This window comes from Citrus sinensis, chromosome 9 (assembly GCF_022201045.2).
Source record: "Citrus sinensis cultivar Valencia sweet orange chromosome 9, DVS_A1.0, whole genome shotgun sequence".
NCBI lineage: Eukaryota > Viridiplantae > Streptophyta > Magnoliopsida > Sapindales > Rutaceae > Citrus > Citrus sinensis.
Window position 1 is genome coordinate 14,952,065 of NC_068564.1, and position 25,587 is coordinate 14,977,651.

Genomic DNA, 25,587 nt, shown 5'->3' on the forward strand with positions numbered 1-25,587 from the left:
TTTAGACAATGCGGAGGAGGTGGTCAAGTCACAGGAGATGTACCCATAATTTTTTTTCATTTCATTTTTTTCAAATAGATAATATCCAGAAGGATAGGCCTCCATTTTTCCTGCTTCATTAAGCTACATGTGTAAATAATATGCAAATAAAAATCGTCATCATCTAATCTTTCCAAAGAAATAGAAAGAGAGTTTCGAATGTTGCAGATCATCATTATGCTACACGTGGTAGCTCTTTGAATCGTTATAAATATATAAAATAGCAGAAGCATAATAAATAATTTCTCTTTGTTTGTTCAGTCTCATGCTCGATACTCTCGTGATGGATTCTTTGCGTCTGCGTGTGTTGGACTGCCCTTCTTCTTTCATCCATAATCGAATACAATTTAGGTTTCTTCACTTAAATAAATTATTTGTGAATCGAAGGATTTGTTCTCCTCTTCGTCATCAGCATTTAGGGCAATATCACAAACACTTATCCGGCGTCGTTTGTGGCGTTTCAACTGAAACAAGGTAATCGCTTTCTTTCTTTCTTTTCTTTTTTCTTCTTTTTTTTCCCTCAATATTTGATACGTGAGGCAGCTTCTTTTTTTTTTCTTTAAAAATCTGCATTAAATACGAAATAAATGTTTTAATTTCTTAATCTATAAGTATCCATTGAAATACTAAGTGAGTGAACATGCAAAATCTCAGTTAAGCTGATATCGTGTAGCTTTAGAAATTGGAAATTGGGATGATGAATTCTGTTCTATATGGAACAGTGAGGAAGAGAAGAAGAAGAAGAAAATGAAACCCAAGTCAGGACATGGTGGCAACGTGCGAATTAGTTTTCGTTTAGATCACCAAGTTGAGTTTGGTGAGCATGTCGTGATTTTAGGGTCAACAAAAGAATTGGGATCATGGAAGAAGAATGTGCCGATGAAATGGAGTGAGTGTGGATGGCTTTGTGATTTGGAGTTTAAAGGGGGCGAGTCTATTGAGTATAAGTTTGTGATCGTGAGGAATGACAAGAGTAAGGCGTGGGAAGCTGGGGCTAATCGCATCTTGAAACTGCCCAAAGGAGGGAGTTTTGAGATTGTTTGCCACTGGAATAAGACTGGGGAGGCTGTGGATCTTTTGCATTTGGAGGAGGATGATAATGGATCCGTAGTAACTGATGCTGCCCCAGATGCTCTTTTGGAAGTGGGGACAAGTCCATTTGTTGGGCAATGGCAAGGTAAATCTGCCTCATTTATGCGTGCAGATGACCATTGGAATCGGGAAATGGAAAGAAAATGGGATACATCTGGTCTTCAGGGGTTGACTCTAAAGTTAGTTGAAGGTGATCAGAGGGCACGAAATTGGTGGAGAAAGGTGATGCATTTGATTATGTTCTATCTTAAGAGAGATGGTAGTATGTAAGGTTGTTTTATTCTCTGTATTTGCATGGTTGCTAGATTTCATTGACTTCATGATCTGCAGCATTTAAATACTATTTTTTCGATGTTTTGCTTTTGTTACTCTGTGTGTAAAACAGAGGTTAAGTTCTTGCTTTGTTTGTCACTATAAAAAGTTGTAGCATATGTTTACCATGGTTTCATGGTAAAAGATGCAAGGTCAAAGAGGATGAAGAAGTGCATTGAACAATGCATAGGTGTGCTTTGGAAAGTAAGTGGTAATTTTATTTTGTTCTCTCATATTCTTCTCTGTCTGTCTCTATCAGAGTAACACTACATCTTTTTCATTTATATGTTTATTTTTCAACTTGGCAAAAGTTATACTTTCACATAAATTTCAGTGCCCTTCCTGGATTATGAGTTCATCTTTTGCTCAAAGCATACTTGCTCTATTTGTAGATAAACACAATGCTTATAGACCATTTTGTCAGCATACCCACTCTAGATTGGAGTTGCTGCTGACAAAGCATAATTTTGATGAGAACCTTGGGACACTTAGTCCTGGGAAACTATTTGAAAGCTTACAAGGTTGATTCTACAGGTGCTAAATGTTGGTACCCTTTGTATTCTAGTTGCATGCAATGTTCTAAGTTTCTGATCATTTTTGGAAGCAGAGCTCTTGATGATATTTCTGTGCATGTATAGTTCTTTTACTGGGCGTAGTGATGTTGGATACATGATTCATATTGTTTGTATTCTCTTCTATAATTTTAGATATTTTCCCTTTTGGTAACACATCAAGGGTTATCGTGGACTAGTTTGCATAGTGATGTTGGATATATGATTCGTGTTGTTTGCATTCTCTTCTATGGTTTTATATAGTTTCCCTTTTAGTAAGACATTACAGCTTATCGCGGACTATTTTGTTTTTCTCATTACTTAATTGACACGGTCCTATTTTTTTGGTGAAAGCTTGAAGTTGTGCGTGAGCTAATAGTCGAGAATCTGCAAAGTGATGAGCGGTTGGAGGCTCTCATATACTCTGCCATATACCTGAAGGTTTCTTGTCATCCTTTGTTTCTGCTTATTTTTGTAAACTCATTCTTCCATAGCCTCCTTAGATATTCTTCATGCAGTGGATTAACACTGGGAAAATTCCTTGCTTCGAAGACGGAGGTCATCATCGGCCAAACAGGCATGCTGAAATTTCAAGGCTTATATTCCGCGAATTGGAACGAATTTCCTGCAGGAAAGATGCTTCACCTCAGGTGTCTGCTGTTTTCATTGTCATGAATGGAAAAAAAACCATAATCTTCTAATTTTTTCTTCTCTCACTTCTTAAAACTCATATAACATTTCATTGAATCTTTTTTTTAGTATAAAAGTCTATTAGAGATGACACTATATGATATTGCATAAATTAGAGATTGCCAATTTCCCCCCTATTGAAATCAATATATACCACTTGCCCTCCCCATTTTCATAATATCCAATAACCCCTTTAGCACTATAATTTTACAAGTATTCCCCTTATTTTGAAATACACTTTTATTCATATTTATTATAAATTAATCAATCATATAAATTGAAATTAAAATTAAAAAATTTAAATACTAAAAATAAGAAAATACTTAATTTTAAATTAAAAAATAAGATTTTTTTGGGTACTTTTATTACCTTTTAAACATTCTTTCATATAATAAATGTATATTTTATATTTTTAAGATCAAATATCAAAAAATGACCCATATACCCCTCTTTTCCTTCAAATTTTTGTACTAAGGGTTATTGGGTATTATGAAAATAGTAAAGAGGTAAGTGATATATATTGATTTTAGTAAGGCTGAAACTGGCAATCTTCCTTAATTTAAATGAAACGCCACTTCAACCATGATACCATTGTGGTTACCACCTCAAGTGACCGAATCAGTTGAACTAAGTTTTATCCATAATGTTACATATCATTTGGGTTCCTGAGATTTCCCATGTTAAATTTTGTTTCTTATCAACGGTCTAGGAGCACAAATGAAATTTCTGATTCTAAGATTTAATGGAATAATAGCTCCCCCAATTTAATAATAAATGGGACAAAGAAACGGTAAGGACGATTTTATAAAGTACGATAAATTATGTTGTTGTTTAAAGAAATGTGGAAATCTCAGGGACCTAGATGATAAATTCTAACAGTTGACTTATCCTTCTTTTGGTTTACTTTCTTGTCGTTTCTTAATCTTAATCTTGAAGGTCTAACATGGTTCACTCTTTTGTGAGAGAGAGGATTTTGAGCTTCAACAATGTGTGAAGAACTGTATATTTTAAATTCTTCAAAACAAAATAATATATTAAAGTTTGAACTCCAATGTTTACTTTGAGACAAGTACACAGTTTAAGCATGCTTTGCTGGCGGGATTGACATGTTTTATTTGATCTGAAATTCATGATATGAATCAATGTTCAACAGGAAAACCAAAGCATCTGAAAATGTCATCTTAATATTAGGGCAAATTATGTTGACCTTTCATGCAGTATACCTAACTACATGTAGATCCTTGCTCTTTCAAAAGTTTCGATATCATCTCCTAAAGTAAGGCTTTTGTAGGACATTAAGAGCAATCGCAGGGGTTTCAGACAAATTTTGACATAAGAGGGCAATTTTTTTGTGATTTTTAAAACCGTGGTGTCCACTTACTGTCTGAAGGTCAGTGGGATTGCTGTAACATAATGGAGGAGAGAATTATGAAATGTCCAGATGTAAAGACAAGAAAACGTGAACAGAGGCATTAATTACAATATCTTAATTGTAACTTCAGATATTTTGTTATCTTGCACCTGTAATAATAAAGATTCATTCATGCTTTTCATAGAGATTGAAATAGAGGGATTTTTCTTTCATGCTTTCGTTTATGTTTTGATAACCTATTCTGTCATTTTTTCTCTTCTTTACTATGTTTATTTATGATGTTTAGGAAGTTCTTGTTATTCGAAAGATCCACCCATGTTTACCATCTTTTAAGGCTGAGTTTACTGCATCTGTTCCTCTAACTCGAATAAGAGATATTGCTCACCGGAATGATATCCCCCATGACCTGAAGGTAAATACCTCATAATGTCACTGTTATGAATTGTATTATTATTATTTTCGTAGGTTAAATGTAATCAGGTAAGGTAAGTGGTAACAGTTTTCTGTATTCCACAATCCAGCTAGAAATCAAGCATACAATACAGAACAAACTTCATCGAAATGCTGGGCCAGAAGACTTAGTTGCTACAGAAGCAATGCTTGCAAAAATTACCAAGAACCCAGGAGAATATAGTGAATCATTTGTGGAGCAATTCAAGATGTTCCATAGTGAACTCAAAGACTTTTTCAATGCTGGAAGGTCCGATTTATGACATTTTAAAACTTGTTTCATATTAGCGTTTTATCTTTTTGTCTTTTTTTGTTATTATTGTAGATCAATCTTCTCTCATTTTTATTATTTAAATGTTTTTTTCCCACTAATATGGGTGGTTAAATTTTTCGGAAGTTAGTTTCAGGTAATATGGTCGCTGACAGAGATATCTCTGCAATGCGAAGAAGCTTATATAACTTTTTACTCACTTTAAAATGATCTTTCTCAACAGCTCCATAAAATTGGAACATTACTAATTGAAGAACCAGTTAACATCCAGAACATTTGATTTGACTTAGTGAAGCAGCTTGACCTTTTTATGTCAGATTAAATTAAGCAGTGAAAAAATTGCCGGATAACTAAGGGAACAGCATAAATGAAGCTTCAAGTATTGAAGTCAACTTTGGTTTTTCTCTTGAAAGTGTTTCATCTTTGAAGCAACTTATGTTAGAAGCCAACCATGTTTCCCAAGAACTTATGCTAAAACCATAATGGACTACTGAACAACCTTAAACGACTATATTACTCTTCAAAGTAATTTTACTGCAGAATGATATACACTATCTAAACCACTTTGGTACTTTGGGTTTGATTTAACCAGTAGTTTCTGCTTCTGGATTTGTCAGAAAACTTTTCCTGAAGGTTAGAAGCCTACCTATTTTCATCTTCTGAACTTAGTATACCATTAGTGACAAGCATTTAAGATCTGGACTTGGAGAATTTTATTTAATTTCAAACTGCACTTGTTTGTGAGTAGGATATCTGGTGGAATAATTTCAATATCAGTTGATTATATATTTTGTGCTGTTGTAGCCTTGCTGAGCAACTTGATTCAATTAGAGAATCTCTGGATGAACAGGCTGCTTCAGCTCTCTCATCATTTTTGGAATGCAAAAAGGTAAGCCATTGCTTTTTGTTAGGCTGCATACAAGGCTTAAAAATGTGGCTTATGTGATTATGAATATTTAAGGTTAACTCTTAACTGAACTAGGCCTTGAAAAGCTAAAAGGTTTGGTAACTTTACAGATGCACAAGATTCCTAGCTTTTATATTGCTTTTTGATTGTTCTGCTGCTTTTGATTGTGACACATGAATTTTTTTTTTTTTTGATGTATTTCTTTTTCGTTCTTGATGTGACTTTCTTTAGACAAGAAATGTCTTGGTAGATTACTGCCATTTCAAGTAAGAATAATATTCAGGCTTCTGTGACTATGAGCTTAAAGGGTGTTGGTTAGCTATGGACTCCTGCCACTCTATTGTTTCTTGCTCAGAACCTGAATCTCCTTAACCAGCCAATTCGCTATTGCGTAATCCACTTTTGCAGTATATTGGAACATCCTTGAAGACTTTCTTTTTTGGTACATATTGATTGCAAAATATTCTCTGCACGACTCCAAATTTATCACATATTTCTTTATTCCTTTTGGTTTTGATTATCCATCTAAAGTAGCTTCGAAATAACTTTATGCTACTGTCCTACATAAGTTGTGAGAAATTAAATATTTGATGAATCATCTTAAACTTAACATACAGATAGGGATGATGTTTTATGTTGCAAATGTTAGGCCCCTGCATAGCATTGCTTTTGATAAGATCACATAAACTTCTTCACACAAACTTCTTCTATAATTTAGTATGTATAAAGTTTTGGATGGAACATTTGAAAAGTATATACTACTTGGTATAGAAATAATAGAATTTTAAGAGTACCCTCTAAATGATTTTATGGAATCTGACCATCAAAAGGATCACTGTCAAGTGTTCCCAAGGGAACAGCCCAACTAGTTTGGCCTTTTGTAATGGAAACTAGAAGTTAAGCATTGGAATCACCCTATACCCCAAATCCTTTGAAGGAGGATTAATTTAATCTAGGGTCTGGTGGGTGAGGTGATATGCATGGGTAACGTTAAAAGAAAAAAAAAGAAAAAAAAAAGAAAAAAGCCTAAAAGAATCGGCAGCAAAACTGTCGGTGCAATAACATGGTTTTTCTCACAACAGCAGTGGTGGTAGTAACAATGGTGACAGAAGCTCTAAACCTGACTGTGGCGCACTAAACATGTTGACATTGAATACCGACATTTCTAGTAGTATTGCTTATTGTCTTCGCATGCATGGTAAAATGAAATCTCAGTGGTTGACAGTGAGGTCATGACATTAAAGATCAGCAAGTTTTGGCTTGTTTGGCGTGAATGTTGTCTGATGTGCTTTTCTGCCATCGTTAGCAACAGCCATTGATGGCTATTGCCAACACTGCTCTTTTAGTAACTATTTGTAAATGATTAGTTAGTAAATATATGGGATCTACTGGAATGGTCCGATGGTGAATGAGACCTCTTCCAAAAAAAAAAGTATAAAATTTTAAAATATGCATATATTAGATGAATTAACATATAATAATAATTCAGTGTATAACTTCATTAATATTTGTATTCATAATATATAATGTTAAATAACCGTTGAATACAATATTAAATAAATTTAATGGTTATACATTATGAAACCTTATGATAAATATAATATTTTATAATATAAAATTACTTTTCTATTTTGATCATTACAAAACCAAATGCATATTTGCTGTTTTTAGGATGCCCAGCTTTTGAAGCAAAGTTAGGCAAAGATCCTTTTGATTTATTTGATAGTGATTGCTTTTATGGATAAGTGATTATTTAACCTACAATATTCCCTATTATCTCTTACATGACCATTGAATGTTCATCAAACTTCCAGTATTTGGTGGAATACTTCTATTATGTCAATGTCTATTGAATCATTTTTTTTTTTTTTGGGATAAGAAACTATAAATTGTATTAATGATGAAGAATTGTTACAAGGATGGAGCAGCTGTCCACTGAGAAAGCAGAATAATGTCAATTGAATCAATGTTATTAGCCGTAAATTTGAACTTTTTGGTATTTTCCGTTTCTTTGGATGATATATGGTTCAATTATTTGCTTCATTGGTTCTAACAGTGGCAGCTGCAGAATCTGCTGCTACGTTAGCCATTTTCTCAGTAGCGCAAGTTGGCACTCTGTTATTGTGTGACTTGTAAGGCATTCTGTAGACTGATCTAGTACTTTTAGTGCTGTACCAGGATGTATAGGAATCAATGATACTTAGGGGACATGTAACTATTCTTTCGGAAGCTATGATTGTTTCTTTTTATTTTATAATTTCAATATAAATTGACAAAAATTGAGTGCTCACCCTCAATAGCAGAGAAACCAAGTGCAAATTAATAAGAGAATAGTCCTCTTGTATGTGCAATGTTTGTGTAAAGATTATATGTAGTAGCTCATGTGTATGCTGACAGTTATATTTACAATCAGTTTTCTCATGGAACATACAACACAGTACATGAGATAATGTTATTGCTATTGAATTTTATGTTGTATGGGTATGGAACAGGGCGTTTTCATTTCCCATCTCATGGAAAACCCTTTTCGTTCTGCCTAGCACTATCCCTCCCTAGGGGAATACATATAAAAAAAGAAATATAGATTTTATTGCTCTTTCTTTTTTTTTTTTTAATTTTTTTCTTGGCCTTTTACTTTTCAAAGAGAAAAATGGCAGTAACATGGGATAATGTTATTGCCATAGAATATTATTTTCTTTTTCATTTTATTTTTGTTCTAAAAAAATCTGCATTAAATGATAATAATCATGTATATTTATTTCCAGTGTCTGGACAATTTAGAAGACTCAAGCAATATCTTGGAGTTAACTAAAACTATGCAATCTTTGGATGCTCTGAGGGAAGTAATCGTTAAGGGTCTTGAAAGTGGCCTTAGGAATGATGCTTCTGATGCTGCAATAGCCAGGCGACAAAAGGTGAGGTTATTTTGTACAAATATATATGTGTGCGTGTGAGTGTTTTATATTTTATTTGTGTTTTTTCCCACTTTTGACATCAGAGCTTCACATTGCACAAAGTCCTATTCTGCTGTTGGCAATTATGGTTTCGTTTCTTTTATTTTCTTTTTTTTAAAACTTTTTTATGGGTGGATTGTTCAACCAGTGGCGTCTTTGTGAGATTGGCCTTGAGGACTATTTGTTTGTGCTTCTAAGCAGGTATCTGTAATTCCTTGCATATCTTTGAGACTATTTGCTCTTGGGCCTGAATTGTTGTACGTCTAATAAAATTATCTTTAATTTTTTGGTGATTTTTTAAATGTATATCTCAGAAACTTTTAGATTTACTTCATTCCTTGGAAGCTTCGCAGAAAATTGTGTCATATGCTTTAGATAGAACTGGCTTATTATGTACAATCATATGGATACTGGTGAAGGAGTTCTTAATTTATATTTAAAAATAGCAGTTACAATTTGCTTGCAAAATTGCGGAAAGTTTTTGTATTTCCAAAACAATTACTATTATTATTTTTCATCAACTTGTTTTATGCTTCTCTATCTCCTAATGATTTTTATAATTGTTCTTTTAATCAACTTGTTTTGTGCTTCACACGTACGTAATAACTTATACAATGGTTCTCTTGTATGCATAACCTTATTTAGTTATTTCTCTGTCTTTTAGGCTGTCACTGATAGCCAGACTTCTTTTCCTCCTATTTTAGAATTTTATTTTTGGAATTAATTCATTGGTGTCATTTATTCTTAGATTCCTAAATGCACTTGAAACTAAGGGAGGGGCACATTGGCTTGCTGAGAATGTGGAATTGAAAAACATAAGTTCTTGGAATGACCCTCTTGGTATGTTAGTTGTGGGCATTCGTCATTTAGGTTTTTCTGCGTGGAAACCGGCAGAATGTGCTGCCATTGGAAATGAACTCTTTGCCTGGCAAGAGAAAGGTCTCTCTGAAAAAGAAGGTATCTTTGTCATAACTTTCACTGCAATAGTTGTCCAAACTTTCAAAGAATTAAAGGAATATCATTGCATGCATGGCCGTCTGTGTTCGTGATTTCCTGCTTTTTATAAAGGGAGTGAAGATGGCAAGATAATTTGGGCATTAAGGCTTAAAGCTACTCTAGACAGAGCAAGAAGGCTAACAGAGGAATACTCTGAAGCACTTCTGCAAATATTTCCCCAAAAAGTGCAGGTAAAATTAATTCTTTTTCTTTTTCTAGTGAAGGCCATGGTTCAATGTGCTGTGTGATAAAACTTGCATATAAGAGGTATACAGGGTACTGGACGGTAAGGATGTTGATAAAATTATTCTCTAGTGAAATGCTGGAATCCAAATTGACACAAATTAACTGGAATTCTGACAAAATGATTTTCTGGCTTCTCCAGCTGCTTGGTAAAGCTCTTGGAATTCCTGAGAACAGCGTAAGGACGTATACTGAAGCTGAGATTCGTGCTGGGTATGTTGCTCTTTTTTAAAAGTTTTGGAAATGTTAAATTCTGCTGAGGCCTTTTTTCTTTTTTTCTGTTTCTTTTTTTTTTTTAATGTTATCTGAAACAAGAATACTGATGAATGAATAATTCTTGTTCATACTTTCTCATTAACTTTGACAGAATATATACACTTAGAAAGCTAATTAAAAGGAAACTAAATAAAGAATCTCTAAATTATGTAAACTAATCCTACAATATCTCCCTAATATATGCTTTCTTGCTATGACTAAATCAAATAATAAAGGAAAAGATACACCCGAATATTTACAATTAATTGACTAAATCTCCAACACTCCCCCTCAAGCTTAGGAATAGATATTTTGCATTCCAAGCTTGCTGAGAAGCCTTTCATGAGTTGGTTTGGGTAGACTTTGGTGAGGATATCTGCTTCTTGTGCATGAGTAGAGATGTAGCATAAATCGATACCTCCTCCTTCGATTTCGTTCTTGATAAAACTTCGATCAATTCTGACATGTTTCATTCGATCATGTTGGACTGGATTGTTCACGATGCTGATGGCAGATTTGCTGTCACTATACAACTTAGTGGGAGAGCAAACTGTGATTTGCAAGTCCTGCATCAATCTTTCCAGCCATATAACCTCACACATTCCTTTTGCAATAGCTCGAAATTCAGCTTCGGCACTGCTCCTTGCCACAACTGTTTGTTTCTTACTCCTCCATGTAACCAAGTTACCCACCCCACAACTTGGTGCAATATCCTGAAGTTGACTTACAATCTTCACTTCCAGCCCAGTTTGCATCAACATATCCTTCGATACTCCTGCTCTCAGTTTTTAGAAACATTAGTCCTCTTCCTGGAGTTCCTTTGAGATACCTCAAAATATGATTTACAGCCTCTAGATGCTCTGGGTAGGTGAATGCATGTGTTGGCTCACCACACTCACAGCATATGCAATATCAGGCCGTGTGAAAGATAAGTAAATCAGTCTACCAACCAGGCGTTGGTATCTTCCTACATCCACTGAAGGCTCATTATCTTTAATCTTGCTTTTCCAATTCTTCTCGAGTGGAGTTCCTACTGGTTTGCACCCCAACTTCCCTGTTTCTTCTAGTAAGTTAAGAGTGTATTTTCTCTGAGAAATGAAAATACCCTCTTTACTTCTAGCAACCTCCATACCGAGGAAATATTTTAGAGGTCCTAGGTCTTTAACTTCAAATTCTTCCTTCAGTTGATTCTTGAGCTTGTGAATCTCAACATTATCATCACCTGTAAGTATGATGTCATCTACGTATACAATAAGAATGACCTTTTTTCCATTTTCTCCTTTCTTAACGAAGATAGTGTGATCAGCCTGCCCTTGAATGTACTTTAGCCGAGTGAGAGTTGGGCTAAATCTGGTGAACCATGCACGTGGGGATTGTTTCAAACCATATAATGATTTTTTCAATTTGCGAATTTATCTCGTTCTTTTTCAGACTGAAATCCTGGTGGAATCTTCATATACACTTCTTCATTAAGAGTTCCATTCAAGAAAGCATTCTTCACATCGAGTTAGTGTAGTTCCCAGTCTAGATTAACTACCAAGGACAAGAGGACCCGAATAGAGTTGAGTTTGGCCACTGGAGCAAATGTTTCTTCATAATCAATCCCATATGTTTGTGTTAGGGGTGGGCAATTTCGGATTTGGATCGGATTCGGATGAATCCGATCGGATTTCGGATAATTCAGATTGAAAAAAAATTCATCCGAATTCAATTCGGATTTTCATCCGATCCGAATCCGATCCGAATAATTCGGATCGGATGAAAATTCGGATTGAATTCGGATTCGGATTGGATCGGATGAGTTTGGATTTCGGATTCGGATTATATTTTGGATTCGGATTAATTCGGATTGAAATCGGATTTGGACCTTTGTCACAATTCCCACAAAAAAATTATGAAATCTATAATTAATGAAAACTTATTAACCATTAAAAAAAAAGAAAATGAAAACAAGCTAACAAACAACACAAAATAAACAATTAAACATTACTCCAAGTCTCCAAATAAATAAACAACACAAAATCACAAAATAAATATTATCATTATATCATCCAACAATAAAATAAACCAAAATAAAAATTATCATCCAAAACATTTAGATAGACTACAAGTTCCTCAAACCAAAAGTACAATAACATCAAATTAAACTCACAACACACTTTGATGAGTCCTTAACTTTTGCTTTCCTAACATAAGATCACAAACAATTATCATGTTACAATTGACTTAAAACCAAGCGTAAAACAATTATAAATATAATACCTTGAAACCAAAAGATTTATTAAATTTAAGAGTTACCTTACCTATTCAAATATCATGACGAATACTAGCACCCATCGTTATAACTTGTAATTGTTGAAGCTTGTGATTGTACATACTCTTTAAAATGAAAAAAAAAACATAATAACTTATAATTAGTGCATGAATAATATAAAAAATGTATTATAATAAATTTAAAAGGTATTCTATATAAAATGTAATATAAAAAAGTTACCCTCTTGTAACTCCATTTGATATATATGATCTTTCAACTCTTGGTTAAGGTCGTAGATAGGAATGGCAAAAAGTTTAGACTGCAACCAATTTTCAGTGCAAATCAATGCTTCAATCATAGTGGGAGTTAAAGAACTACTATATTCATCAATGATACGACCCCCAGTGCTGAAGGCGGACTCCGAAGCCACAGTGGATATCGGAATTGCAAGGATATCACTTGCTATTTTCTGCAATATCGGATACTTCGACCCGTTCACCTTCCACCATAATAAAACATTTAGTTTATCATTACTAGGATCTTCAATCGGGTCAAGTAAGTATCTTTCCACCTCAGTCGTCACAAGCTTGCCCTCGTTTTCAATTAAAGCTTTCTTAGCATATCCAAGAAAAGGCCGAGCAACTCGTAAAGTATCATCACCATGTTCCATTATGTACCCTTGTTGCCGATCCGTGTCATCTATAAGGTGCGAAGAAGAACTAGAACTGCCACCACCACCACTGGCACTGCCACTACGAAAACTCTCACTAGGCAATGGTGGTGAGGAGTTCCATCCACTATATGCATTAAAAAGTGAATTCAACAAGCCTTTCATCACCGCGACCATTTCTTCAATCTTTGCACTATCATCGGAAAAAATCATACTAAAAATATGTTTAGTAAAATCCATTTTGCAGCGCGGATCAAGTATTGAGGCAATAATCAAGATTTTGTTGATTTTCTCCGTGCACTCCCAATATTTGTCATATTTTTCCCTCATACTAGAAGCCATCAAATGCACATAAACATCTTTGCTTTTTTCTAATGCACTCAATGAATTCTCGATTTAGCCAATTGTATCGTAACAAAGATTAGAAGTGACACTCAAAGAGGCTGAAAAAGTCAATGTAGCATCATAAAAGATCTTTAAAAACCTCACAATTCTTTCGGCATGTTCCCAATCTTGAAGCTCAGGTGGCCCCACCCTTTTTTTCCCGTTTTCTTCTTCTCTAAAGTATGCTTCATACGGTTTATCCACTTCCGCCATCCTCTCAAATGCCTCCCGAAATTTCAAAGCAGTCATCAACATCAAATAGGTGGAATTCCACCTAGTGATACAATCCAAAACCACAGTCCCATTAGGGCCTTTCACATGATCTACACATTGTTTAAATGCTTTTAATCTCGAAGTGGATGATCTTACATACTTCACAGCATTCCGAATACCGGCAACTGAGGCATGCAACTCTTTTAACCCCCCAGTGACAATCAAATTTAAAACATGTGCACAACAACGCACATGCATGTAATCACCCTGCAACACAAGTGCATCAACATTCTTCCACATAAGCATTTGGTTCTTCACATAATCAACAGCAACATCATTGCCCGACGCATTATCAACAGTTATTGCACACACCATCTCTATTCCCCATTCAAGCAAACAAGACTCAATCTTTTTGCCAATGGACTTCCCTTTATGGTCTTCAATCACGCTGAAACTAATAATCTTCCTATGTAAACACCAATCACTATCAATAAAGTGAGCTGTGATTACCATATAACTCATGTTCTGAACTAAAGTCCATATGTCAGTTGTAAGGGACACTCTATGCTTATTCTTACATATCAAACTCTTCAAAATTCCTTTTTCTTCCAAAAACATATCCATAACATCTCTACTAATAGTTCTCCGAGATGGCATAATAAATTGAGGAACAGCTACATTGCAAAAATGCCTAAACCCTTTGTTGTCAACAAAATTAAGCGGCAATTCGCCTAAGATAATCATTTTACTGACTGCCCTTCTACAAGCTTCTTGACTCCATCCTTTGGCTAAAACCATATTACTTGCATTTCCTTCACCACTCTTGGCTGCCAATTTTTGTTGTCTTTCATCTTGCTCTCGCTTCACGTTCAAGTATGCTTCACATACTTTTAAATGAGTTCCCATATTGCTAATCCCATCAAACCTAGGATGGCACTGATATATCTTGCCACAATAGTTGCACTTTGCTTTATATTGATTGTCCTCAAGTACAGTGTAATGATTCCATGTCTCAGATCTTTTCTTCATTGGTCGTCTCTGAGTTGGATTCTTCCGCTTTGTATTTGTCTTTTCTGTGGGTACTTGTACACTTTCAACTTCATCATCATCATTGGAATTTGATTTTGAATGTCCAGTCATCTGAAAATACAAAAATCATATCAATCATCATTGTTCCGTAACTTCCGTTTATGAATTTTCAACTAAAAAATAAATAAAACTTTTGAGTTTTGACTATATATAATCTCTTCAGCCTAGCTTACTAGCTATACAAATTCATTTATCAAATTATTATTTGGAAATAAAGCAATTAATGACATTAACTTATCATAAAATAATTATATTACCACAATGTACGGTATGAAGTTGAATTTTTAATTTTAAAGAATTGATATTGTTCCTTAGTTTATTAATAATTAATAAACTAATGTTATAAATGAATAATCATACATTAAATATGATGTTTATTTAATAATTAAAAAATTTGAATTTTACATCAATATATATTCATGTCTTTCTCAACTAGTATTACAAATGAATAATCATACATTAGAAAAAATAAAAGGAAAAAACAGAATAATTCATGTCATGCTCACGGGTTTGGGGACAGCTAGCCGCTTGCTCTCGGGTTTGGGGGCATTTTGCAAGCAGCTAGTCGCTTGCCCCCAAGCGGCTAGCCACTTGCTCTCGGGTTTGGCTTTGGCTCCCACTAATTATAATATTGAGGTGTAATGACTTCAATTCTGCAGCTGCAACTCTTATGAAAAAATAAAAATACGGTTGTAGTCAAAGATAAGCAAAAGCAGTACCCTCTTCACATAATTCACAATCACCAATCAAAGTTTCCATTCATGGGTCGGGTTTAATTGCTTACCATGAATAAAGTTGCTACTTGCTAGGTGCTCGAGAAATAGTGGAAGTGGATTATCGGCGTTTGGCTTGGCAACTGGCCGGCGCTGGATGTGATCAGATTCAGTTCGGTGGTTGAAGAGGCAGTTGTCAGCTGGGTTTCAGCTGGGTTTCAGCTGGGTTTAAGTCGATTAATTGGGTTCTGTTCGCCTGGGTTTCAGTCGAAATCGGCTAGCTTCCAGTCGATTGGTGTCAGTGGGCCGGCGGGATCTGAGTTTTGGCGTGGTCATTACTCGGTAATGAGTTGAAGACAGATGACGGGATGAAGCATTGAAGCTGGTTTTGGCATTTTGCTTTTGCTCTGCTGCTCGTGCTCGTTGAGTCCTCTGTATTTTGTTAATGTCAGTTTGAGTGTTTGACAGTTTGAGACTTTGAGTTGGTGACTGTGCTCAGTGTGTTGTGAGCCTGTGACTGAGAGTGAGATGTAAGATCTGATCTGAGAGTGAACTAATTCGGATCATTTAGCACCCAAATGATTCATGACCCCATTTTAGCTTTTTTTTTTTTTGTTGGATTTATACTACAGATCCGATCGGATGATTCGGATTGATCCGAATCCGATCCGATCCGAACCAAATCCGATCGGATCGCTCAAACTTCATCCAATCGGATTTGCCTTCAAATCCGAATCCGATCCGATGCCCACCCCTAGTTTGTGTGAAGCCTTGTGCCACTAACCGAGCTTTATATCTTTCTACCTCTCCATCTGCCTTATATTTCACTGTGAAAACCCATTTGCTTCCAACCACTTTCTTACCCTTTGGTAGGTCAACTACTTCCCAAATTCCATTATCATGCAGTGCTCTCATTTCCTCCTGCACAGCTTTCTCCCACTTTGGATCTTTGAAAGCCTCGTGGATATTCTTTGGAACTACCACACTATCGATCTTTGCTATAAAGACTCTAAATCCAGAAGATAACTTTGTGCAGGTTAGAAAATTGGAAATAGGATGTTTTGTGCATGTTCTTACCGCTTTCCGTATTGCAACCGGCAAGTCCAGGTCACTGCTCACTCCAGGATCTAGTTCTTGGTTCAATGATTGGTCTTGCTGAGAAGCTTTTGGCCTTCGAGAATAAACTTGAAGTGGTCTCTCATAAATTGCTTCTCTCTCTTGATCGTGATTTGAAATAGGACTAGGGATAGGAAATGGACTTGGACTTGAGTTTTCTGGAGGTGCTTGGACACTGACATTTCCTGGTTTTATTAGGGTAGAATTCATGGGCAAAAATGAGACATCTTGTGATATTGGAAGAGATATACTAGGATCCCAATGACCATCTTCATCAGAGTTCTCCCCCTGGAGATGGTTGTTGGGATAGAAGGGCTGATTTTCAAAAAACGTTACATCACATGAGACAAAAAATATTTTGAGAAAAGGAGAATAACATTTGTACCCTTTTTGGGATGGAGAATATCCGACAAATACACATTTAAGAGCCCTGGGATCAAGTTTGCTTTGGTTGGGTTGTTTATTATGGACAAACTGTGCAACCGAATATTTTTGGGGACACCGAGTTGAAAAAATTTATATTTGGAAAATGATCAAGAAGGACACTCAAAGGAGTTCTAAATTGAAGTGTTTTTTGGGGTAGACGATTAATTAAATATGTGGATGTGAGAATTGCCTCACCCCAATAGGAATTTGGAATAGAACTAGTGAACATTATTAATCAAGCAACTTCCAACAAATGTCGATTCTTTCTTTCGGCAACCCCATTTTGTTTTGGTGTGTTAACACAAGAACTTTGATGGTGTATCCCATTATTCCCCAAATATTGGCTAAATTCATTTGAGAAATACTCTCTTCCATTATCTGTTCTAAGGACATTTATATTGGATTGAAAAACATTTTGGACAAATTTGTGGAACTGTTGAAACCAGTAAAATGCCTCAGATTTATCTTTCATCAAGTACACCCAACACACCCTAGTATGGTCATCTATGAAAGTGACAAACCATTGAGTTCTAGTTAGATTGATTGTTCTGGATGGACCCCAAATATCACTATGAATCAACTGAAAAGGTCTTGAGGGTTTGTATACATGTGGCGGCTAATTGACTCTGGATTGTTTAGAAAGGACACAATGTTCCCATTGAAACGAAAAATGTTCTTTATTGACGAAAAGATTTGGATACAAAACTTTCATATAAGAAAAACTTGGATGCCCTAAGCGTTGATGCCATAACATAATATCAGAGTTTGAAACAACTGACATGGATATTTTATTTTGTGACTTAACTCTATTGGAATCCCCAACTCCCGAGAAGTAGTATAGACCATCTTTTTTCTCAGCAACGCCAATCATCTTCCCCGAAGAACGATCCTGAAATTCACAGCGAGAGGAGAAAAAAGTCACAACACAATTCATATCTTTTGTTAACTTACTAACTGACAAAAGATTATATGTCAATTTGGGCACATATAAAACTGATTTCAATATCATATTCGGTAAGCAAACCGTGCCCTTCCCAACTGTAGGTGACATTTTTCCATCCGCAACCCACACATTTATCCTGCTATTGCACTTGTCATAATCCTCAAGGACATTCATTGACCCAGTCATATGGTCAGAGGCCCCTGTATCTACAATCCAACAGCCCGCTGACTGTGACTTTGACAAGAAAGTTTGACTTATTTTACCTGTTTGTGCCATAGCTGCAGTAGGAATCTTTTGAGTTTTGACTCTCAGATCCCGTTGACACCTTAGTTTGATTGAGAAGCTGCCGTAGAATCTCCACTTGCTCTGTTGAGAAGTTAAATCCAGCAACTTTGCTTGAATCTGATTCCGCTATATTGGCTGATTTGGTTTGCTTGCGTTGCTTCTTCGGTTTCCAATCAGGTGGCTTGCCATGTAAGTCCCAACAAGTTTCACGAGTGTGATAGGGCTTCTTACAATAATCAGACTAGACCTTGTCTCTCGACTGAGATACATGGCCATCGTCTTGTTTGTTTGCTACAAGAGCCTCGCCTCGTGCTTCTAAGGAAGGAGTATCTTGGCTGGAAGGATTCATCATCACACGCTTCCTACTTTCTTCTCTCCTTACCTCAGCAAACGATTCTTGAAGGGTTGTAAAAGGCTTCATCCCGAGCAGTCTTCCACGTACTTCATCCAAATCCGGATTCAATCCCTGCAAAAAATCAAAAATACACTCTTTCTCAAGCAGTTTCTTATATTTTTCTGCATCAGTAGTACAGGACCATCCCATCTCATAAAAAAGATCAATTTCCTGCCACAACCCCATTAAGGAATTGTAATATTCAGTGACCATGGGACTTCCTTGTCTGGTGTTGCGAATCTTTGATCGAATCGCAAAACATTGAGATGTGTTTTCAAGATCGGAATAAATTTCTTGGACTGCCTCCCAAATCTTCTTTGCTGTCTTGTAAAACAGATAAGTTTGTCCAATACTTGGCTCCATAGAATTAATGAGCCAAGCTATGACAATCAAATTTTCTGCTTCCCAAGTGCTATAATTTGGTGCTGTGTCTGAAGGAGGTGTTATTGCCCCTGTCAAGTAGCCAACCTTCCCTCTACCCCTGATGACAAGAATAACGGATTGAAACCATTCTCGAAAATTCAGTCCGTTAAGCTTGTGCTGTGTAATTTGCAGAGAGTGGCTGTCAAAAGACGGTGTAGATGAGGATCAGGTTATGGATCCTACAGATGCTTGATCTGTTGCAGTGGAAGACACCTCTGAGGTCATATTTAGCAGTTCTCCAGAAAAAAAAATAATAATAAAATAAATAAATAAATAAAAAAACTGACTAGTTACCTAGCTCTGATACCATGAAACAAGAATACTGATGAATGAATAATTCTTGTTCATACTTTCTCATTAACTTTGACAGAATATATACACTTAGAAAGCTAATTAAAAAGGAAACTAAATAATCTCTAAATTATGTAAACTAATCCTACAATATCTCCCTAATATATGCTTTCTTGTTATGACTAAATCAAATAATAAAGGAAAATATACACCCACACCCAAATATTTACAATTAATTGACTAAATCTCCAACATTATCTATATCTTAAAAGTTTCTTTTTATTTATTTTTTAAATTGCTGAGGCTAATAGAAATTACATTAGAACTTTCTGATGTTGTAGACTTTATTTCTTTTTATATCGATAAAATATCTTGTTTCTTAAATGAAATATAAAGCTAAAATGTTTCGTGTCTAACTTTTGAATGGCGAATTTCGTCTGTAGGATAATTTTTCAGGTTTCAAAGCTTTGTACTCTTCTTCTGAAAGCTGTTAGAAGCACACTTGGCTCTCAGGGTTGGGATGTTCTTGTTCCAGGAGCTGCTGTTGGAAAGTTGGTTCAGGTACCTTAAATACTGTAGTATGGTTAATTTAATTTTTATCACCTTAGAGGTTACAAATGATTCAAGAGGAATGTAGTGGATCCAACCCAGAGTTATATCGAGGAATTGATATTAGCTGTCATATATGGATAATGATTTTATTCACGGATTTCTGCTGATGGTCTTTTTCGGTAAAGCTAATTGACAATCTTGGGTGAGAATTTATGTAAGTATCACTTTTGTTGGTGTAGAACCATTTTACAAAAAAGTAGGGGAAAACTCAGAGGAATCGGGGGCGGAAATCATTATCTTTATTTAGTAATCATCAAATGATTCAAGGTTTAATGGCCATGAACCCGAGAAAAGAGGAATAAGGAATTAGAAATCGTATTCCAACTCAAGCAAGGAAACGAAATTTAATAGAACTAGAATAAAGGAAAATAAAAGTAACTCCTAATTAATCCTAACTCATCTTACATCGGTTTTGTTGGAGAAAAATGGATAACTGTTTGAGAAATAGATCTTTATTCAAATTGCCAATAGATGAACCTGGATTCGTGGTAACTAAGCAGCTCTTCTGGGGTTGGAAGTTATCCTGTGACCTGCCTCTGACGGGACAGTTATTCTAATTGATTTTTAGGAATGGATTCTGGATCAGGTTTATATTCATGTCCCTATCCCAGAAAAAAAGCTGGAATGGGGACCCTACTTTGTGCCTTGAACGTGCCTAGATTTGATATAACTATGTTAATTTAATACTGTTTCATCCATTTTTATCTTTTTTAAAAACCACCAAACCCACACAACCAGCCTTACACATCTAACCTAAACATGTAGCTTTATCTCTTCTCTAAATTTCAGAGTTCATTTTGGGGTTTATGGTGAGTTTAAGTGTAATTTCAGAGTAGCTCTTTACTGAATTTTTTCATGTTGACACTAGCTTCTTCAAAATAATCATGTACGTGTGTGTGTCTGTTTTTTTTTTAATTCTTATATCTATTGGATTTTTTTTTTTTGTTTTATTAGTTTCATCCGTGGGTGTAAAGGTTTGATTGGAAATTTTTGAAATACAATTATATGAATTGAATTGAGAAAGTACTTGATTAATTAAATAAATTGATGATTTGGGTCCTTCTCTTTCTCCTGATATCTAATCAGCAATTTCTTCATGTTGGCGCAGTAGGATGAGATTCTTGACCCCCACCCTTTTAAAATGAAGAATGAGGATGGGGTGGCATCCTACTGTTAGAATATTGTGTTCTGATATTTCTAGCTTCTTTTCTCTTTGGAACTGCTTTCCGTTTTTTATTGCTGAATTTTCCCAGTGGCTGAAAAATGAAACAGTTTTTGTAATGAATTTTGAGAAACTGAGGCCATTTCTGTTGTGGATGCTTTATGCCCAAATGGTAAAAGTATTAATTATATATTTGTTGAAACATATAAATTGTTGGACATTATAAACCCTTTGTGAGACTCTTCATTTACTAAATTATTTTGACTTCATTTTGTCTGTTTTTATCCCCCACTCTGTTTTGTCCTCTGACTTCAGGTTGACAGAATTAGTCCTGGATCATTGTCGTCGTCTGGAGATGAACCTGTTATTCTTGCTGTTAGCAAGGCAGATGGAGATGAAGAGGTTCTGAACATCTACCAATAATATACCATAAGATTGTAAATATAAAAGTAAAGTACATGTGAATTTTAACAACTAATGATTGGCAGGTCGCAGCTGCTGGGAGTAACATATTGGGAGTTATACTTCTGCAAGAGCTGCCTCACTTATCTCACCTTGGTGTTAGGGCCCGGCAGGTAAGAATGTTCGTTCTGTGACATATCAAATAAGAATTTAATGTTGCAGTAGAAAAGTCTGTAAATACTGTTTTTTGAATGATTTCTTTGCAGGAGAAGGTTGTCTTTGTGACGTGTGAAGACGATGAAAAAGTGTCTGATATAGAAAGACTTGCTGGAAAATACGTGAGGTTATGATGTCTGTTATTTTCATGATATTGCATGAGATTTAGCTTCACTTTTATTCCATTCAGCAGTTCTCTGCCACCGTTAAATGTGTGTTTGTCTCTCTCCTTTTTTTTTTTGGGTTTTCATCTCTCCTTTTTTTCCCCTCCTCTCTTTCTTTTGGCTAAGAGATTGTGTATCATTTGATCTGATGTTTTGATAGTTAATGCTTTTGTAAAACTTTGCAGATTAGAAGCCTCCTCAACATGTGTGAACCTAAATCCATATATTACACATGGAAATGATGGCAATTTTGGTTTGAAAACTCTTTCTGGTAGCAGTTCATCAACTGTTCTAGATCGTGGAGTTCATGTCTCATCCTTCTCTGCTTCAAAAGCCCCTATGTTGAGTCAGGCACGAATTTTTTTCGCCCCATCTCTTTAGCTTTCTTCAATTCCAATTTTCCTCCCACTTCTTGTTATGCTCAATACTGAATATCTAAGTGATAAATGATGTTAGTTGCATCCAGGGTGTTTCCACTGGAGTTATACTGCTTGCAGATGCAGATGCAATGACTTCAGGTGCAAAGGCTGCAGCTTGTGGTCGTTTAGCTTCTTTATCAGCAGTTTCTGAAAAGGGTAAATCATTATTATCTTTTCTTTCCTATATGAAAATGTTATATTTTGATAAGATCTTTATTTGGAGTGCCAGAACATCACATTCATAAACTTGAACATTTGAACAATGACAATTATTTGCACCAGTGTTCGCACTCATAAAGACATGTATTGGTGTATATAGATATACTTTATGTGTAAAATTTATAAGATGCTAAGCACATTATTGGTATCTCTTTCAGAAGGTTACAAGATTTTAGCTGTTATACTGATTTGATTCTTCAGCCATTCAACAGAAACTGAGTCATATTTTATTAATGTTTCTGATTATTATATTGTATACACACAAACATAGAGCATACTCCTCTTGTCCCAAGTATTGTGAGTTGCTGTTGATACTTCCTGTTGTGTCAAACTGACACCATCCATATTTTTATACCAATAGTGTTTTAAGAATATTCATATTCATTAAAATGATTTGGCATCTTATCTTCCTTCTCTGTTACATGTGTAAAGAGTTGTCATGTCATCCACAGTGTTAATTCAACCGTGTCTTTTAAATTTTCATTTCTTTGAATTTTCAGTTTAGCTCCACCCAGTTTTTCTTAAGATCACACTTGATATGTCACAATATGTGCTTACTTAGGTTTCTGCTCTTCATTTATTAAGTTGGTTGGGAAACTGATTGAGCTAGAGCCAGATTTGTTTCTACCCCTTTATTATTAATATTATTATTATACATATATATGAACATATTGTGACATAACACATATACGACTATAATTCTGCAATGATATTTCCCCTTAACTGATGGCGCAGCTGGGCCATTAATTTATTTTTCTTCTCTTTTAGCTTGTTATTTTTCCTTTTATAGGATGATGTGTTTCTCTTTCAATTTAAGTGACCTAGTTATGATTAATGATTACATGCCATTGCACAGAAAGTTTGTGCCCATAATCTGAACTATTCAAACAAAATAGCAGCCCTCTAAAAAATGTGGAAAATTGGAAGTCTCATATGTAAATAACCTGGAAATTAATCCTATATAATGTATGGAGATGGCTTTGACTTAATGCTTGTGGAGGGTCACATATCTGAAATATGACAGTGACTAACACCAAGTTGTATATTAGAGTATAACTGAGGAAATAGCATAGATATTTGTAACACTGGGAGACTTATTTGGAAATAAGCTGGTGCATAGCAAATTCTATTGAATTGCCTTAATGTTGTTTTTGTAATTGATTTCTTGTGAATTTTGTTTTATTTCATGGCAGTGTACAGCGACCAAGGGGTGCCGGCTTCTTTTCTTGTACCTGCAGGAGTTGTTATACCTTTTGGTTCCATGCAGTTGGCTCTGGAGCAAAGCAAATGCATGGATACTTTTGTTTCTTTTCTAGAACAAATAGAAACAGCTGGACCAGAGGGTGGTGAGCTTGATAATCTTTGCTGTCAACTTCAGGAGCTGATATCTGCTCTTCAGCCTTCAGAAGACATTATTGAAAGCATAGAAAGAATATTTCCAGCCAACGCGCATTTGATTGTCCGTTCAAGTGCCAATGTTGAGGACTTGGCTGGAATGTCAGCTGCAGGACTTTATGAATCAATCCCTAATGTTAACCCTTCGAATCTAAGAGTTTTTCAAAATGCTGTTGCTCGAGTGTGGGCTTCGCTTTACACTCGCAGAGCAGTTTTAAGCCGTCGAGCTGCTGGTGTGTCTCAGAAAGATGCTACAATGGCAGTTCTTGTGCAAGAAATGCTTTCCCCAGATCTCTCATTTGTGCTTCATACCCTCAGCCCAACAGATCGTGACCATAACTCTGTAGAGGCTGAAATTGCCCCTGGACTTGGTGAAACTCTAGCTTCTGGTACCAGAGGCACACCGTGGCGTCTGTCTTCTGGGAAGTTTGATGGGCTGGTGAGGACACAGGCGTTTGCCAATTTCAGCGAAGAGATGCTTGTATCTGGTGCAGGTCCTGCTGATGGGGTAGTGATTCGCTTGACTGTAGATTATAGCAAGAAACCCTTAACAGTTGATCCAATTTTCCGTCGCCAGCTCGGTCAGCGCCTCTGTTCAGTTGGTTTCTTTCTTGAGAGGAAGTTTGGCTGCCCACAGGACGTAGAAGGATGCCTGGTTGGCAAGGATATCTATGCAGTCCAAACGCGTCCACAACCCCACTAAAATATTCACGCTTCCGAGACTGTTCTGTTCTAGTTTTTTCACTAGGGGCAGCGGCTTCGCTCAAACCAAGAGTCAGTGATCTTGTTAGTTGTTTGATTGTCAGATATTAATGGAGCTGGCTAAGTTACAGATACTGTAACATACAGATCCAACTTAGCCAGCTCCTGATTGGTTAGCTAGCTACCAAACAAAAACAATTGCATGCTTTTTCTCCATATGCAGGACAGGTGTGGTGCATGCATTGGGGGCGTATGTTACAGAATCTGTAACATAGCAACCTCCGATATTAATTAGTAAAAAGACATCCTGGCTTGTGCACCCTTTTTGCTGTTGCAGAAAAGTACGGCATGCAATTTATGTATTATTCACTTTGATGCGGCTTTTTGATGAAGAGCAAGAAACTGGAAGAAATCTTAATTGGATTAAAGTTTATAGGGTTAAGATAAGGGAAAAAAAATCTTACTAAAGACAATCTAAAATTTTATGTAAATTGAGTTATATGCATGAATCTATTTTGACTAAAAGTAAAAATATCATATATTTTGAATACGGTTTTAAGATTTTATCCATTCATCCATTCTAGTTTGAAAAACTTGTGGTATGTTTTTTAAAATCAATTGATATGACTTAACCATTCAAAGTGTCTTGCGGAACAATTTGAAATTGTTTGTGGAATTGACTCTTCATGTAATCTAATTCGTCAAAATTTACTAGTTTTTTTAATAGCTATCCCTTAAAGGATTATGATTTATTCTTTCTTGCTCTAGTAACAAAGAAGAGAAAAGGGTAAATGCAAGAAGTGAAAGGGATGTTGTCTCAGCAAAAATCGACTTTCAAAGTTTATTAAAATTAAATTTAAAAATATGCTGATAAAAATATTTTTTAAAACTTTTGACCCATGTCCAAAACGCCTTTTTTAACAGGATATCATTGGTAAAAAATGGCTAATGAAGACCATGTTT

The 25,587-nt window shown here is 35.5% G+C and overlaps 1 protein-coding gene across 2 annotated transcripts; it reads left to right on the forward strand.

Annotated features, from left to right (window-relative positions):
- The first annotated feature begins 30 nt into the window (after positions 1-30).
- On the forward strand, positions 31-24,997 carry LOC102621268 (phosphoglucan, water dikinase, chloroplastic). Of its 2 annotated transcripts, none has more exons than XM_015525686.3 (19): positions 31-513; positions 762-1,353; positions 2,349-2,435; positions 2,513-2,644; positions 4,343-4,468; positions 4,578-4,756; positions 5,582-5,666; positions 8,450-8,599; positions 8,787-8,839; positions 9,387-9,595; positions 9,707-9,825; positions 10,020-10,090; positions 19,777-19,894; positions 21,423-21,509; positions 21,596-21,682; positions 21,776-21,852; positions 22,075-22,240; positions 22,346-22,464; positions 23,721-23,870. In XM_015525686.3, the coding sequence occupies exons 1-18, from the start codon at positions 305-307 to the stop codon at positions 22,457-22,459; spliced, it is 2,661 nt and encodes an 886-aa protein (XP_015381172.2). In that variant the 5' UTR covers positions 31-304; the 3' UTR covers positions 22,460-22,464; positions 23,721-23,870. The 2 variants fall into 2 exon arrangements, with proteins under 2 accessions (XP_015381172.2, XP_006493516.2); XM_006493453.4 differs by having other exon boundaries at positions 36-513; positions 22,356-22,464; positions 23,721-24,997.
- The last annotated feature ends 590 nt before the right edge of the window (positions 24,998-25,587 follow it).